This window comes from Pogona vitticeps, chromosome 7, assembly GCF_051106095.1.
Source record: "Pogona vitticeps strain Pit_001003342236 chromosome 7, PviZW2.1, whole genome shotgun sequence".
Lineage (NCBI taxonomy): Eukaryota > Metazoa > Chordata > Lepidosauria > Squamata > Agamidae > Pogona > Pogona vitticeps.
Genome location: NC_135789.1, coordinates 29,291,712 through 29,305,704, shown reverse-complemented (window position 1 = coordinate 29,305,704; position 13,993 = coordinate 29,291,712). Strand labels below are relative to the sequence as shown.

At 43.6% G+C, this 13,993-nt stretch overlaps 1 protein-coding gene across 1 annotated transcript in view; it reads left to right on the top strand.

Annotated features, from left to right (window-relative positions):
* The window catches only part of LHX1 (LIM homeobox 1), a 48,677-nt gene that overhangs the window by 14,095 nt on the left and 20,589 nt on the right, over positions 1-13,993 (top strand). The window contains exons 2-3 of the mRNA XM_020786964.3: positions 3,496-3,722; positions 9,122-9,399. Coding sequence (XP_020642623.2) covers positions 3,496-3,722; positions 9,122-9,399 — 505 coding nt within the window. The remainder of the gene's footprint in view (positions 1-3,495; positions 3,723-9,121; positions 9,400-13,993) is intronic.

The following is a 13,993-nucleotide window of genomic DNA, read 5'->3' as shown; positions in this document are numbered from 1 at the left end:
TTAGTCTGGGCTGTGTGTCTCCATGGGTGTTACTGCTTTCTTTCTGTCTTTTCCATTCCATCCAATGCTTCATGGGTCATTTTCCACTGATTTTGACCCAGCGCAAGTTGTGCAGGGAGTTGGCATCTAATAACCAGGGGAATGAGGATGGGGTGAGAGGAAGCAATTGGTTCTGAGCCAGCAGAAGGTGGTGTGACTCGTATCTCCCAAAGCCTGCTTCAGCAGAGCCAGCCCTAGACATTTGGCCGCCTGAGGTGGGAAGAGCAAGTGGCACCTACCCAAGTCAACAGGCATAGTACCCAAAACCAGCCAAGTTATTTTGGAACAGGAAGCAGAAAAACCCACAAGCACTCCTCCCTATCCTTGGCTGTCAAAATCCAATAAAAAGTAATTAAATCATTAGCAATGTGGTCCCCCTTCACGACATCCCCCATCTGGTGTCTGAGGCAGCCACTCCCCTTTGCCCAATGGTCAGGTCGGCCCTGCTTTTCAGGAAAGCGCTATAGCTTTCCCTCCACAAAACATGAAATATCTATTGTCTTATGAAATCTATAAACTTGGGGTATGAAACTTGCCCTAATGTCAAGCTAGGGTGGCAAGATACTCAACAGCATAAGTTGCTTATTACCAGAGCAGAGGGGGTGCGCGCACACAAGCTGTCACAGTCAAAAAGACAGAGTTTTTAATATCTTTCCAATGATCAAAGACTCCCTAGTCTCCCACCTGTCTAGTCAAGCTAAGGTCTCATCCAGCGCACATCTTTAGGCTTCCCTGCTGGCATGGAAGATCCGTTTCTTTGTAATGCAACTTAGTTATACCTTAGCTATGACAAAGGAAATTAAATAAAATGGTGATGTGTAATGAGTTACTTCCAAGCTCTGGTATTACCTTATTGTACCCCTTATGCCCCATGTTCCTCTAAGAAGCTCAACATGCCACACTTCCCCCCGCCCCCTTCACAGTGACGGTGAACCTAAAGAATATAGTGGCCAAAGGAGTGAACCCTTGAACCTTGGCCTCCCCAGTTCTAGGCAAACAGTCTAACAAAAGGGTGGGCAAAGGGTGGGCTGGGGCTGCATGGATCCCCCTTTCATCCCCATCAGGTGTTACTGTCCTGCCTGTTAAAAATTATTTCCCACCCCCAAACAAAGATGATGTGCCTAAATCTGAGATCTCTAGTAGCAGCCAGTTACCTGTCGAACTGGTCAAAGGACCTCACTGTATTTTCTAATACTGTACTAAAACAAACAAACAAACAAACCCCCATATTTTTCAAAACCACAGATGGATTCTCACCTGCTTTTTCCAATAATTTTTCCTTCCTTCCTTCCTTCCTTCCTTCCTTCCTTCCTTCCTTCCTTCCTTCCTTCCTTCCTTCCTTCCTTCCTTCCTTCCTTCCTTCCTTCCTTCTTGGGAGGGCTCCATCCATCCCAAAGAGAGGATCCAAAATCTGAAAATTGACCAGGATCCACCGTACTATGCATGCTGCCAATGTTGTTATTAATAATATAGATTACCATTGTTCTTGTCTAATCTGGCCTATGACACACACACCCTTATGCAATCTAAAGTCATTCAGATTTGTGGTTTTGGAGCAGAGCCTCTAAGAGTTAAAAAAACCCACAAATCTACCCTTTTCCTCGATCTTTGGTCCCATTCACAATGTACAGACTATTTGGTAAGCATTCCAGGCTCACTGAGCATGCTTCACAGTGGTGGTTCATACTTGGCTGTTTTTGGTGTTCCTTCAAACTGGCTGGATAGATCAGTGGTTTAGGTAACTGGCTGTGGAGCCAGAGGTTGGGAGTTCAATTCTCCCACTGTGCCTCTTGGGAGAAGAGCCAGCCTGGGTAGTCTTGGGCAAACTGCACAGTGGTCTCAGGGCACCCACAGAAGAAGGGGATGGGAAACCAATTCTGAGTACTCTCTACCTAGAAACCCCTGGAAAGGCTTGTTGTAAGTCAGAATGGACTTGAGGGCACCCGATTATTTTATCCAAGTTTTAAATATATACAGTATATATATTTTTGCAAACCTCATGGTTTTCCTCTGCCTACTGCCACCTTCCTTTTGAGTACGGGTCATAGTTTGGCAACAGAGGCAGGTCTTGGGATAACTGAGCTTGTCATAAATAAATCTATAGGATTTTCTTTGTATTCTCCCCCCAATCAAAAAAAAAAAAGGCTGAATATAAATGCTCTGGCATTTCCGCAGCCAGATGCAGGCTTACATCTTCAGCAGAGGACAGCCAGCCAATCAGGGGATGACGTCTGAATATGAATGGGCAAAGGTGGATCCAACACCATAGAGATCTCATATCAAATACACTCTTGTCTCCTTTTAACATCCCACATGCCAGTCGTCAAGAGTGGTGAAGAAATCTGGCACGGGTGAAACCAGTCCCTATGAATTACTGTATTTCAGTCCTTCAAAGCTAAGCTCCTTACGACCTCCAAAGGCCTGATTCTCCTGAGCGTGTCTCAACCATGTGGGCTCTTGTCCTTGGTGTTGCCTGGGAGGAAGCTCTGTCCCATATTTAGGAGCAGCTTCTGTTTCAGGAGGTCAGCACTCTGTGCATGGTCAGGGAAGGACTTCCACCATACTTAAGTTTGAGTCCCGCCAACTAAACTGCCAACTAAACTAGGTTTGTGGTGAAGTGGCATTGGGATGGAAGAGACTCTTATCGCATGCTGGCAGGAGGATTCTGAGAAGGTAATGTTTCTTAGCTCTGTGTCAAGATCAGAGCAGAAGTCCTTTGTTTCAGAGGTTGGCTCTCCCTTGCAATAAACCTGCCAGCTCTTTAAGGGGCCACAAGATTTGTGGTTATGGATGAGAGCAATCCGGAGCCTGCCTGCCCAGGACTGCAGCTTCAGGGTAGAAGCCTATACCCACTAGGCAGAAAACATGGCCTCTTGGACTAGTTTCTCAAGCTGAGCTTCGGTGTCGGTGTGTCCCTTTAAAGCCTTGATCAGTTTGGGTCTCAAATAGATGAACAGGCATCCATTCCGACTGCTTTTGTCCATTTGTGTTTGTTTTCATGTTGACAGCTTGTTTTGGGGCACGTACGGTTTTAACTGTATCTCCACATCATCCTGAGTATCCAAAAGGATAACAGGAGGGTTGGGATGCTTTATTATTTTATTTTACTTTATTTCAATGTATATGCCACCCCATAAGGCAACACACTCTCTGCTTTGAGTAACTGATACAAATAAATGTGACTTATTTCCAAGACAGCTGTCTGTCTTGAGTACCAACCAGCTGCCCTCCAGATTTATTGGAGCACAACTCCCGTCGTGCTTGTCTGAGGATGATGGGAGTCGTGGTTTCAGCATCTCTGGAGAACACCAAATTAGAGAATCATGACGGCCTCTTGTTTATTTCCCGTGCAGTGTGTTGCACAGTCCTAGTTCTGCTCTCTTTCTAACCTCTCCCCCCCCCTTCCCTTTCACCTCTGGCCTGACTGGACTCTTCTTGCTCTCCCTCTTCCTCCAGGTGTTTCGGTACCAAGTGCGCCGGCTGCGCCCAAGGCATCTCTCCCAGCGACCTGGTCAGGAGAGCCAGAAGCAAAGTCTTTCACTTGAACTGTTTCACCTGCATGATGTGCAACAAACAGCTCTCCACCGGGGAGGAACTTTATATTATTGACGAGAACAAGTTCGTCTGCAAAGAGGATTACCTGAGCAACAGCAACGCTGCCAAAGAGAACAGTTTGCACTCAGGTGAGGCGCTTCGCCTGTCGGCTGCCCAGTGGAATAATAAGAACCACCATCAGAGAAGGGAACTCTCTGTTAGCTCTAGCTGGAGTTTCTTTTTTTTCAGGGGGTTGAATTCCTTTTGCAAATAATCACAGAGTTACAATGTCTGGTGATCTCCAAATATCTTATACCAACCAACAGGGAGATGTAAGAGTTTGTAAAGCAGTTTCCCCAAAACTTTCTGCCAGTTTAGAACAGCAATAGTTGGAAAGTATAATCTGGATCGATGATTCAGTGCCTGAATAATTTGTAGTCAATTGAGTATGATTTCCCACTCCTCGTGGTTTAACCAGAGTACCAAACTGAGTTTTCCACATCCCCTAAAGTATGCTGCTGAAATGATGGATGTTTGGAATAATTCGTGGTGCTTTGAGAGAGAAGGGAGGTAAGTAAGGTTGCTGTTAAATTCTGGTATTCTGAATAAATTCAGGAGCTCAGATTTTTCTCGTAGTATGCATTTTCACGAGATGCTGGATTGTAGATCTGAACAGTTGGCTTGTTTGTTTGTAAATATTTTGTTATTCCACTTGATCTGTAGTGTGCAAGCTCTGTTGCCGACCATCCCATTTGCTTACAGCAGGCTGCTCAAAAAGTCACCCTTTTGGAAGGATGCAGGGCCTTGGCTAACATCAGGTTTGGGAAAGAGGTGGAAGCTGAGCTTTGTGCAATGGTTCCCAAGCACCAAATCCCAGAGGTTGTTGGACCTAAAACTCCCAAACACGGTAGTTTTGGGCGTCAGGCAAATTCAAGGATTAAAATATGATCCTTAACACTAAAACAAAAACACAAAACAAAGATTTGAAAAATAAGTCCCGTCCAAGCTTTCTTTCAAAGGAGGCTATAGCTTGGGATTCCAGACTGTACGGTATATCTCTGTCTTATTATTCCCCAGACAAATGTACTCTGTAACTAAAGTACAATCTTATGCTCACCTACTTAGAAAATAAGCGCAGTTGACTTTATGCACAAGATCAACCTGAAAATCAGCCTTCCCATTCCTCTCTCCTCGTTTTTTTTTTTTTTTTTCATTCTTTGCTACAATAATGATGGAGATAATGATACTGGACCTCAGCTTGGTTATGATTAGAGAAGATCCTTTCAAATCTAGGAGACAAATGAGTCATGGTCGTTAACTGGGGTCCTACGCATGTTGTTGTGTCTCTCCTAAGTAGGATTAAGTCTGGAGAGTTAACTTTTTTTTTAATAACGACTTCCAGAAAGTCTCAGGATAGCCATAGGATCCTGCAAAGTTAATTCCAAAACAAGAGGGAAATTTTGGAAGTCTGTTCTGCTCTAACCCGATAGATGGGTGTCTGCTTGAGGGCAAAGGGTCACACCCTCTGAATCCTTTTTAAATTTTGTATTTTCGTGTACAGAAACAGATGTGTTGTCGTGCGTAGATCAGGCTCCCCCCAAAAAAGCCTTACTTTTCTTTTATTCCAGTTCCTTCAAGTAGTCTTCCCCGCCCCCTGCTTTCCTCATCGTTCAAATCATCCTAGCTAAGGAAACCAGAAGATGACTATTTTGTTATTTGGGAAGACAGGGGCTAAGAGATGGTTCTGTTCCCTTGGGGCTGGGGATCAAAGTATCAACAGCAGCCGAACAAAAGTTACAGAATCAGCAGGCAAATATTTGAGGGTGATAGGCCTGCGGCTGCTTACAACCCGAGATTAAGGGTGGCTGCCCATTCCTTTTGATTTGCTGTTGGGGGGAGGTTGTGTTAAAGGCCATGGCGGGTGTGTATGCACAGTTGGGGGAACCACACTTTGTTGCCAAGAGTGGGGAGGAGCACCCGAGAGGTGTGTATGGCTCCTTTCCTTTTTAGCTTCTGTGGAACTGGAAGAAAATTGGATTTCCATTTTTCAGTGCCGGAGAAGATCAGAGGGGCATGCCTTGAGAGACACAGACAGACACCTACTTTATGGCAGACTTTGTGTTGGTGTGGGGAAGGGAGGGGGTGTGGGGGTGAAAGAAATCACAGCCCCTGGTAATGTTTGGCCAGGCAGACTTGGCATGGGGCTGTCTGTGTCAGCTTCACACCCGGGTGTCACAGCACCCATGTCAAGCGTGGAGGCTTATTGGGTGGTGGGATGTGGGGGGAGGGTGGCCGGGCAGCAATTTTCACTCCGCCAGGAGAAAGTCGTTAGCACAATTTCCCCCCTTTTAAGTAAAAAAGGAAGGAAGGAAAGAGGTTGTTGCAGCAGGAACAACAAATACTTTTCTTGGGGGGTTAAAGACTTAAAAAAAGTCACACTTGATGTCAGCTCTCAGGGAGTGCAGTCTTACTTCCTCAGAGGCCGTGACCTAGGGGGTAAACTCCTACCCGCTCAGCACTGGTGACATAGGATTGTGTTGCCGATAGCTTGAGGATCTTTAAAATAGTATTAGACCAGTTCATGACAGATCGTACTCCTAATGGCTACTAGGCATGATGGCTTCCTCCAGGACCAGAAGCAGCATGTCTTTAGATACTAGCTGGTGGGGAACTCAAGAAAGATAGCTCTCTTGCAGTGGTTCCCAACCATGGGTCCCCCGGATGCTCTTAGACTACAACTCCCAGAAATCCTGGCCAGCGTAGCTCATGGTGAAGGCTTCCGAGAGCTGCAATCCGAGGATATACCAGGCTGAGAGCCACTGCTCTCTTTCATTCCTGCCCTGCCTCTGGGCTCACCATTGAGAGATCAAGGAATCCACTGTAGAAATGGATCGCTGGGCCAAAAGGCCTTCAGTCTAATTTAGCAAGGCTCTGCTTATGTTCTTACCATAATACCACAACCCTCGGTAACTCCGCAACTCAGGAGTAAACCCTTTGAGTTCCTCTTGCTTAGGTTTGCATAGGATTGCAGGCTAAATCTTGCTCATTACAATCAACATGATTTGCATCCAATGCCACACCTTGGTGTTTGCTGAGAATAAGCTCCTATTGTGTTCATTGATGTTGGATCTCACTCAATCTGGATAGGAATGCTGTTTTTGGAAGTGCTTCATTTCTTACTTCGAAACCCCAAATATCATTCCCACCTTACTTTTTGTCAGTAATAGGATATTTTAATTTTAATCATTAATTCGTAACCATAAGTCAGCAAGGACATCTTGGCACATAGCAACAAAGAGGATGTTGTGTTGTAGCTAGAGTGATTAAAAGGACCTAAGAGTCTGTAGTACAGAGTAGGCGCAATAGTAAATCTGTGTGGAATAATAGTTATAGTATTTATCTATCCAATAGTCCTGGAGTTACTGCCAATGTTCCCTGGTTCAGTTTTGTGTTGAAACAGGATAGAGTTCCCAGCATCAGTTTGTGTTTGAGCATTTAGCACACAAATGATTCCACAATACTGTAAGTCATCTTGAGCAAAGAGTGGGCGATTGTGCACATGGAGAACTAGAAATTTAAAGCTGAATTTACAACCCAGCTCATGCTGTCTTATATGAGCCTTAGAAGTAAGCCCCACTGGATTTGCAGTGGTTTCTCTGCATGTTTAGGACTGCAGCCACAGTTGACACCACTGGATCTATATCAATGCAGAGCACAATCCTAAATTCCACTGAAGCTACATGGAATAGACGTTTAGGATGTCTAAGGTTGTGTTCGGTCAAGCTGCAGAACAGTCTAATCATTATAGCAGGCATTGTCTGGAAATCAGCCGAACAGGCTCCAAAATAATTGTGCTTTTGATCGAAGGGGCAACATACAGAACTGATTCACACATGCATGCTTTATCACTTTACATCAAGCCTAAGGAATGGCCTGGGTCACAGGCCACAGACAGAGTTTTTGCATTGCTGAAGTATCCAATGTTTTTTTTGGGTGTGTGTATTATTGCTATTCATGGCGGTCACAGTGAATGACTGTGACTACTCCATTCGCACAACAATAGCAGTCAGGTTATTTTTCTGAAGGAAGAGAAGGTCTAATATTTCCTTCTTAGCACACTGCAATTTAAAAAAAACTTGATGTGGTTGTTAAGGAAGGATTTGTGAACATTATGTCAGTCTGGACCCTTCAAAAATGAGCAGAAACAAGGTGCTATATATAAATAAATGATCTAAAGGACAGTATGCCACGCAAGTAGATGAAATTGTAAGACATGTGGAAGGAAGGTGGGGAAAATCTATCCATTTCACATTCTCCTGTATTAGAATTTTTAAATATCTCAGAATAGCATTTGCAAATGCTTCAAAAACCTAGTAGAAGCAAAAATTTTCACTCAGTAGCTGCAGTTGTTTCAAGCAGGAAGAAAATCACATTGCATCTGTCTACCAAATGGGTGATACTGAGGAGCATCTTGGAGAGAGACAGAGAGATATAGAAAGAGTTGGTGCTAATTTGGCCTTATGCTTTGATTAAGAAATGTATCAATGTTAGTTTCCCCCTTCTTTCAAATTCCTTTAAATCTCAAGCTCTTTGCATCTCAAGCATTAAGATGTATGAATATTAGTAAATTCTTATGAAACATGAAATTCTTGCCCTACCAGCTATGTAAGAGAATCAAACAGAGGCTTATAAAATCATGCATGAGGGAGGAAAGAGAAATTAAGCAGAGAAAAAAATTCTTACTTTCTCCCATAATACTACAGTTTGAAATCTCTAATAGAACTGATTGTCAGGACATTCAGCACAGGAAAAAGGAAGGAACTGCTTTACACAACATGTAGATAAAAATAACAGCTGGCTGGATAGCTCAGTGGTTATCTGGTTGTAGAACCAGAGAATTTGGGTCTCCATTGGACCTCCTGCAAGTAGAGCCAGTCTAGGTGGCCTTGGGCAAGCTGCACAGTCCCAGGGCGCCCCCAGAAGAAGAGAATGGGAAGCCACTTCTCCACCTAGAAAACCCTGGAAAGGGATGCCTTAAGTCAGAACTGACTGCATACAATTATTATTTATTGTAGATAAAGACATGGCTCTCACTGACACAAGACATAATTTTGGTCACTGGTTCTGATGACTTTAAAGGGAGACAAAATGAATTAATAGAGGGCAGGGTCCCTGTACAGGGTGAAGTGAGGGAGATCAAAGCAATCAAGAGGAGGCAAAAAATTTTTTACTTAGTCAGGAATGTTCCACATGCTTTTATCTCATGGGGTATTCATCAGGTTGCAAGGTTCAGAGATTGGAATGGTTATTTCCGTTGGACAACGCAGTTGGTACAACCACTGGCATGGCCTAAGACATTTTGCTGCCTGAGATGGAGCAGCAAATGGTTCCTCTGGTCATCCAAGTCAAAAGTCACAATGGCCATGGGATTCTGGATCACCCTTGCTACAATGGACCTTTCCCTTCCCTAAATTATAGACTCATCCATATTGGACCACAATGAATCTCTAGATCCTTTGAAATGTGAATGTGTTGTTCTCTATTCTAGTCACTACTGGGAGCGACCCCAGCTTGTCCCCAGATTCCCAAGACCCCTGCCAGGACGACGCCAAGGACTCAGAGAGCGCCAACGTCTCAGACAAGGAAGTGGGCAGCAACGAGAACGATGACCAAAACCTTGGTGCCAAACGAAGGGGCCCCCGAACGACCATCAAGGCCAAGCAACTGGAGACTCTCAAAGCTGCCTTCGCTGCTACCCCCAAGCCCACAAGGCATATCCGCGAGCAACTGGCGCAGGAGACTGGCCTGAACATGCGAGTCATCCAGGTACTAACATCTAAAAGGCTGAGTGAGAGACCTTTAAGGAAACCAGGGTGTTGGGGAAATGGGGGGAACAGAATGTTTGGGGCTGCAACAGGGTCCAATATCTCAAAGACTTTGTGGGAGCATGTCACACAGGGATGGAGAACCTGTGGCTCCCCAGATATCCCTGGACTCCAGTTCTCGTTTACTCTTGGACAATAGTAGGAAATTATGGGAGAAATGTTGATTGGTTGGCTGGTTGGCTGGTTGGCTGGTTGGCTGGTTGTGCAGTGCCGTCAATGTACATGCTATGTTCTGAGCTTTCATAAGCAAACGAAACCCAACCTTCTCAATCAACAAGGAGCTTGTAATTTACATTTTGACCATAGGAAACTCAAATAGAAGAGAGGATAGACATAAATGTGAGCAAATTTATTACTAGCCAATGTACCCAACTTTACCCAAGCTAGAAACTCATTAATTGCATCTTCCCAAGATCTCTCTCTCCTTTCCATACTCTCATTTTTGGGTTGTTGTTTTTTATCATGTTGGTCTTTTTTTCTTCTTCTCCCTTTGCCACTTTACTCAGATACCCAATGTGGTATAGTGGTGTAGTGGATAAAATAATGGACTTGGACTCAGAAGACCTGGGTTTGATTCCCTAGCTCTGCTGTGGAAACCCACTGGTGAATGGAACTGGTAAAACCTCTCCTTAAATATCTCCCCTGCCTCAAAAACCCTATTAGGGTCATTATAATTCAGTTCTCAACAACAACACACAGTACTTGTGCCTCTTAACGCTCCCTCTCATGCTCAGCTTAGTCCGTGTGGGAGAGAAATATAACTTCTTTGGACTACAACTTCAAGAATCTGTCAAGTAGCATGGATTTGAGGTGTTAGTTGTTTCTTGTGCAAAATCTCCTACTATGACTTCTTATGGTTTCAGCCACCCTTTGTGACAACTTGAGGCTTTCTGCACAAGCTACGTCCACATGGCTTTTCTTTTTATTTGTATGATTTTGTTTCATTTCTACCCTGCCTTGGTCTCTGTCCTTGGATCCAAAGCAGCGCACTGCATGATTAAAAAGCAGATACAGCCTAAAAGGCAGCAAGTTGTAACATTAAAGCCCTGTTAAACAGTGTATTAAAATTAAAACAACCACCATATTAAACGCAATTTAAAAGCACCTTGTAAATAGTATAGCAACCAACACACACCATCGGTTAATCGCGTGGAGAGCTCCACAGCCACTTATTTGCCAAAAGTGTCTCTGATAAAAACACTGGACTGTAACTGAGCCCCAGCATCCCAAGAGAACCCTCAGTGGGGATGATGGGGCTTGGAATTCAAGATGCCTGCAGACTGCATGGACAGGGGCAGCTGAAGGAGAGACGCAGGAGGCCCCGTGGGGCTGTACTGAGAAGTGTCCAAGGCCTAAGACAGTGGTCCCCAACCTTGGGACTCCAGATGTTCTTGGACTTCAACTCCCAAAAATCCTGGCCAGCAGAGGTGGTGGTGAAGGCTTCTGGGAATTTTAGTCCAAGAACATCTGGAGGCCCAAGGTTGGGGACCACTGGCCTAAGAGGCAGAAAGGGAAGGAAAATGGATCCATACAAGAGGATGTCAGGAGTGAATGTTATAGACAGAAAAGTTAGCATAGACCAAAGCAAGGTTCAGACTACCGGGAAGAGCATGCTAGAACAGGGGGTGTTCTCCTTCAAAACACAAATATTGCTTTTGCTTCTTTTCCATTCCTTTTTCCTCCACAGAACATATAATTCTGGTTTTTTTTTATTTTATACCCATTAAAAACATAATGTTTACAGCCCTTAAAAATATGCCACCCAACAAAAAGGGCTCTTAAACCCAGGATGTTGCTCAATATCTTGTGCCATGCATCCGTTTAGTACCTCTTACAGGATTCTAGAGGGGAGGGGAAGGAATCTGAATATCAGGAAATCACTTTGTAGGAGACAAAGGTCTAGATCTAAGTTATTTTAGATCTGGACCTTTTCACATGCCTTACATTTCTTAGCCCTTTTCTGCTATGATGGTATCAACTTCTTTCAATAGCTAGTTAAATTTCAGCATGATTGTCTGATTTGCACCACCACCATCAGAAAGGATAATGTTATTTCTTTTTGCACCCTTCTTGAAAGACTGCAATGTAGTTATTATTGGTCTCCTTGATATCTCACAGTTATATCTTCTAATTCTTATGCTATGCTAATACAGATAATATTTTATGGGATTATGGCATGCAATACAAGGTGGTTATTGGGTTTGGCATTTTTGTTTTGTGATTTACAAAGTCCTAATAATGAGCTTCACCTTAGCGATGGAAGAAGTATATGTTGGGGATACATAAGACCTGTATCACTATGGGTGTACAGCTCAGTTGGTTTGAATGAAACATGAATACTGCTGTTTCATGGGGTGTAAACTAATCATATGGAAAGATGAGGTCCTACATATGAATATAGTTACATGCATGTGAACAAGGCCATTTACATCATGTCTAGCCCTCCTCAATACACTGTTTTCTAGATGTATGGGAATACAGATCCCATAATCCCTGAGCATCTGAAGAATGTCATGTTGGGAAGACAACTGAGTTGGATCCATGTATCATGTTCTAAGTTGATCCAAATCCTGGAGAAGATTACATATTTTGGGATTGTAAATATGGGCAGTAGCCATGCTGCCTGGAAAATTCCAGAAATTGTAGTCCACTCTGGTTCTCTCTAACATTCGAGTCTGCAATAATTGCCAAGACTCTCTCCCAAGCTGTAGTAGGATTAGGGCTTAAAGCCAGAAAGCCTTCTGAACATCATGCTTCCCAGAGGCCCTTATCTTTGCAGATCTTTTGAGAGGGACCTTGGTTCAAAACAGATCAAGCATCAGGTCCCTGAGACCCCAGCCAGCAGCTGCCTGTCCCAGCCTTCTACAGTATCTCAACCTTTAGCCAAAACTGGACTACCATGTCCATGTTCCTCAGCCCCATGTATATGGGAAGGATGGGGTACAGAAGGACCCTTGCTTGGTGGTCATGCACATTTTTTCCTGCAGAACATCCTAGGTTCAAAACGTCTCTCTCTCTCTCGTCTTGTTTCAACATAGAAGTAGTCTTCACCATAATATTTTGATGGCATCAGGTGTAGACACTGGAAGGTTCTTGGGGAACTATTTCCCAGTCCTGCCAAAAGGCTCATCCTGGCTCATCCCTATTAGAAAGGAGTCTTTTAAAATCCCTGCTCTTAGTTTTGATATGTGAGTCTCTCTGCTCTTTTATTCAAGAAAGGAGGTACAAATCATAACATCAGTCTTCTCATTGTCAAGAGAAGACTGACGTCATGATTTGCATCTTCCATCTTGTACCTTCCATCAATCTTCTCTCGAGAATGAGAAGACTGGTGTTACAATAATAATAAATTATTACAGTACATTTAGCAGACTTATAATGATGATTATACACCCCAATTTCTTTAGAAATTATAATAAAACCAAGAAACTACTTCAGTTTAGATATCATATCTCCTATGGAGTTCCTTCTAGTGGATGGGAAAGAAAAATAATTTCATATATTGGTGTGCTTCTATGTGCAGAGAGAGCGTATGTTATATGTTAAAGTATGCATGTGTCATTAAAAACAAACACTACTTGTGGTAATAAGACACAGTGTTTGTTAAGTTGTGTCTAACAAGGTTTACTTGGTGTATGCTTTCATGGACTGCAGTCCACGTCATTAATTCATTAATTGCACCCATGAATGCTCATGCCACATGAAATATGTTAGGCTTGAAGGGGTCGTAATATTATTTTTTTTTAAAAAAAATGTTTTTCCTGCAGAAAAACACAGCTGGCTGCAGTTGTCACATATGTGTGCACTGATGATGTGAAATTAGAATTCAGATTGAAGGTCCAGGTTGGACTTTAGCACAAGTTCGGTCTGAAGGCTCATGTCCCATCCCACTTCAAGAGGTTCCCCCCCCCAAAAAAAAACCTAGGGTGCTTCCCAGCTGTGTTGTAAGAATTGGGTTCCTGCTCAAGTTGACTTTTGACTCAACAAATGTTCAGACAGCCTTTCCAACTTTGTGATTCTACAAAATGGCTTCGTGTCCAGACATTGCCTTGTTTCAATCACTGATTCAAACTGGACCTAGGGAACTGCCAAACTGAACCCAGAGCACTTCTGACTCAGATTAGCACATCATCTGTCAAAACCTTCAAGCTCTTCTATTCCCTTTGAGCTTGGCTGCAATTTTCACAGTAGGTGGAGACTATGTGGCACCTCCCAGCAATTATGAATCATTGCGAGTTATTCTTAGTTTTGTGCAGTGTATTTCCATCTTCAGTGGGCCACTAAAGCCTATTAAGTTTACAAAAGACCCACTCCTGGAACTTGTTTATTGATACCGATTGACAGGGTAGCTCTTATGTGGAACTTTCCATGGAGCCTTAGAGCAACCCATGATAAATGTCCACACTTCAAAACACACCCCTGTGCCACTAGGTAGTACTGTACGGTTAAAGCCTTGCGGAGCTGATGGGTCCCTCAGATGCTCAGTCTGTGGAGCCCTGTTGCCAGCTACTCTGAGCTCCCTACAAGAGGAACAA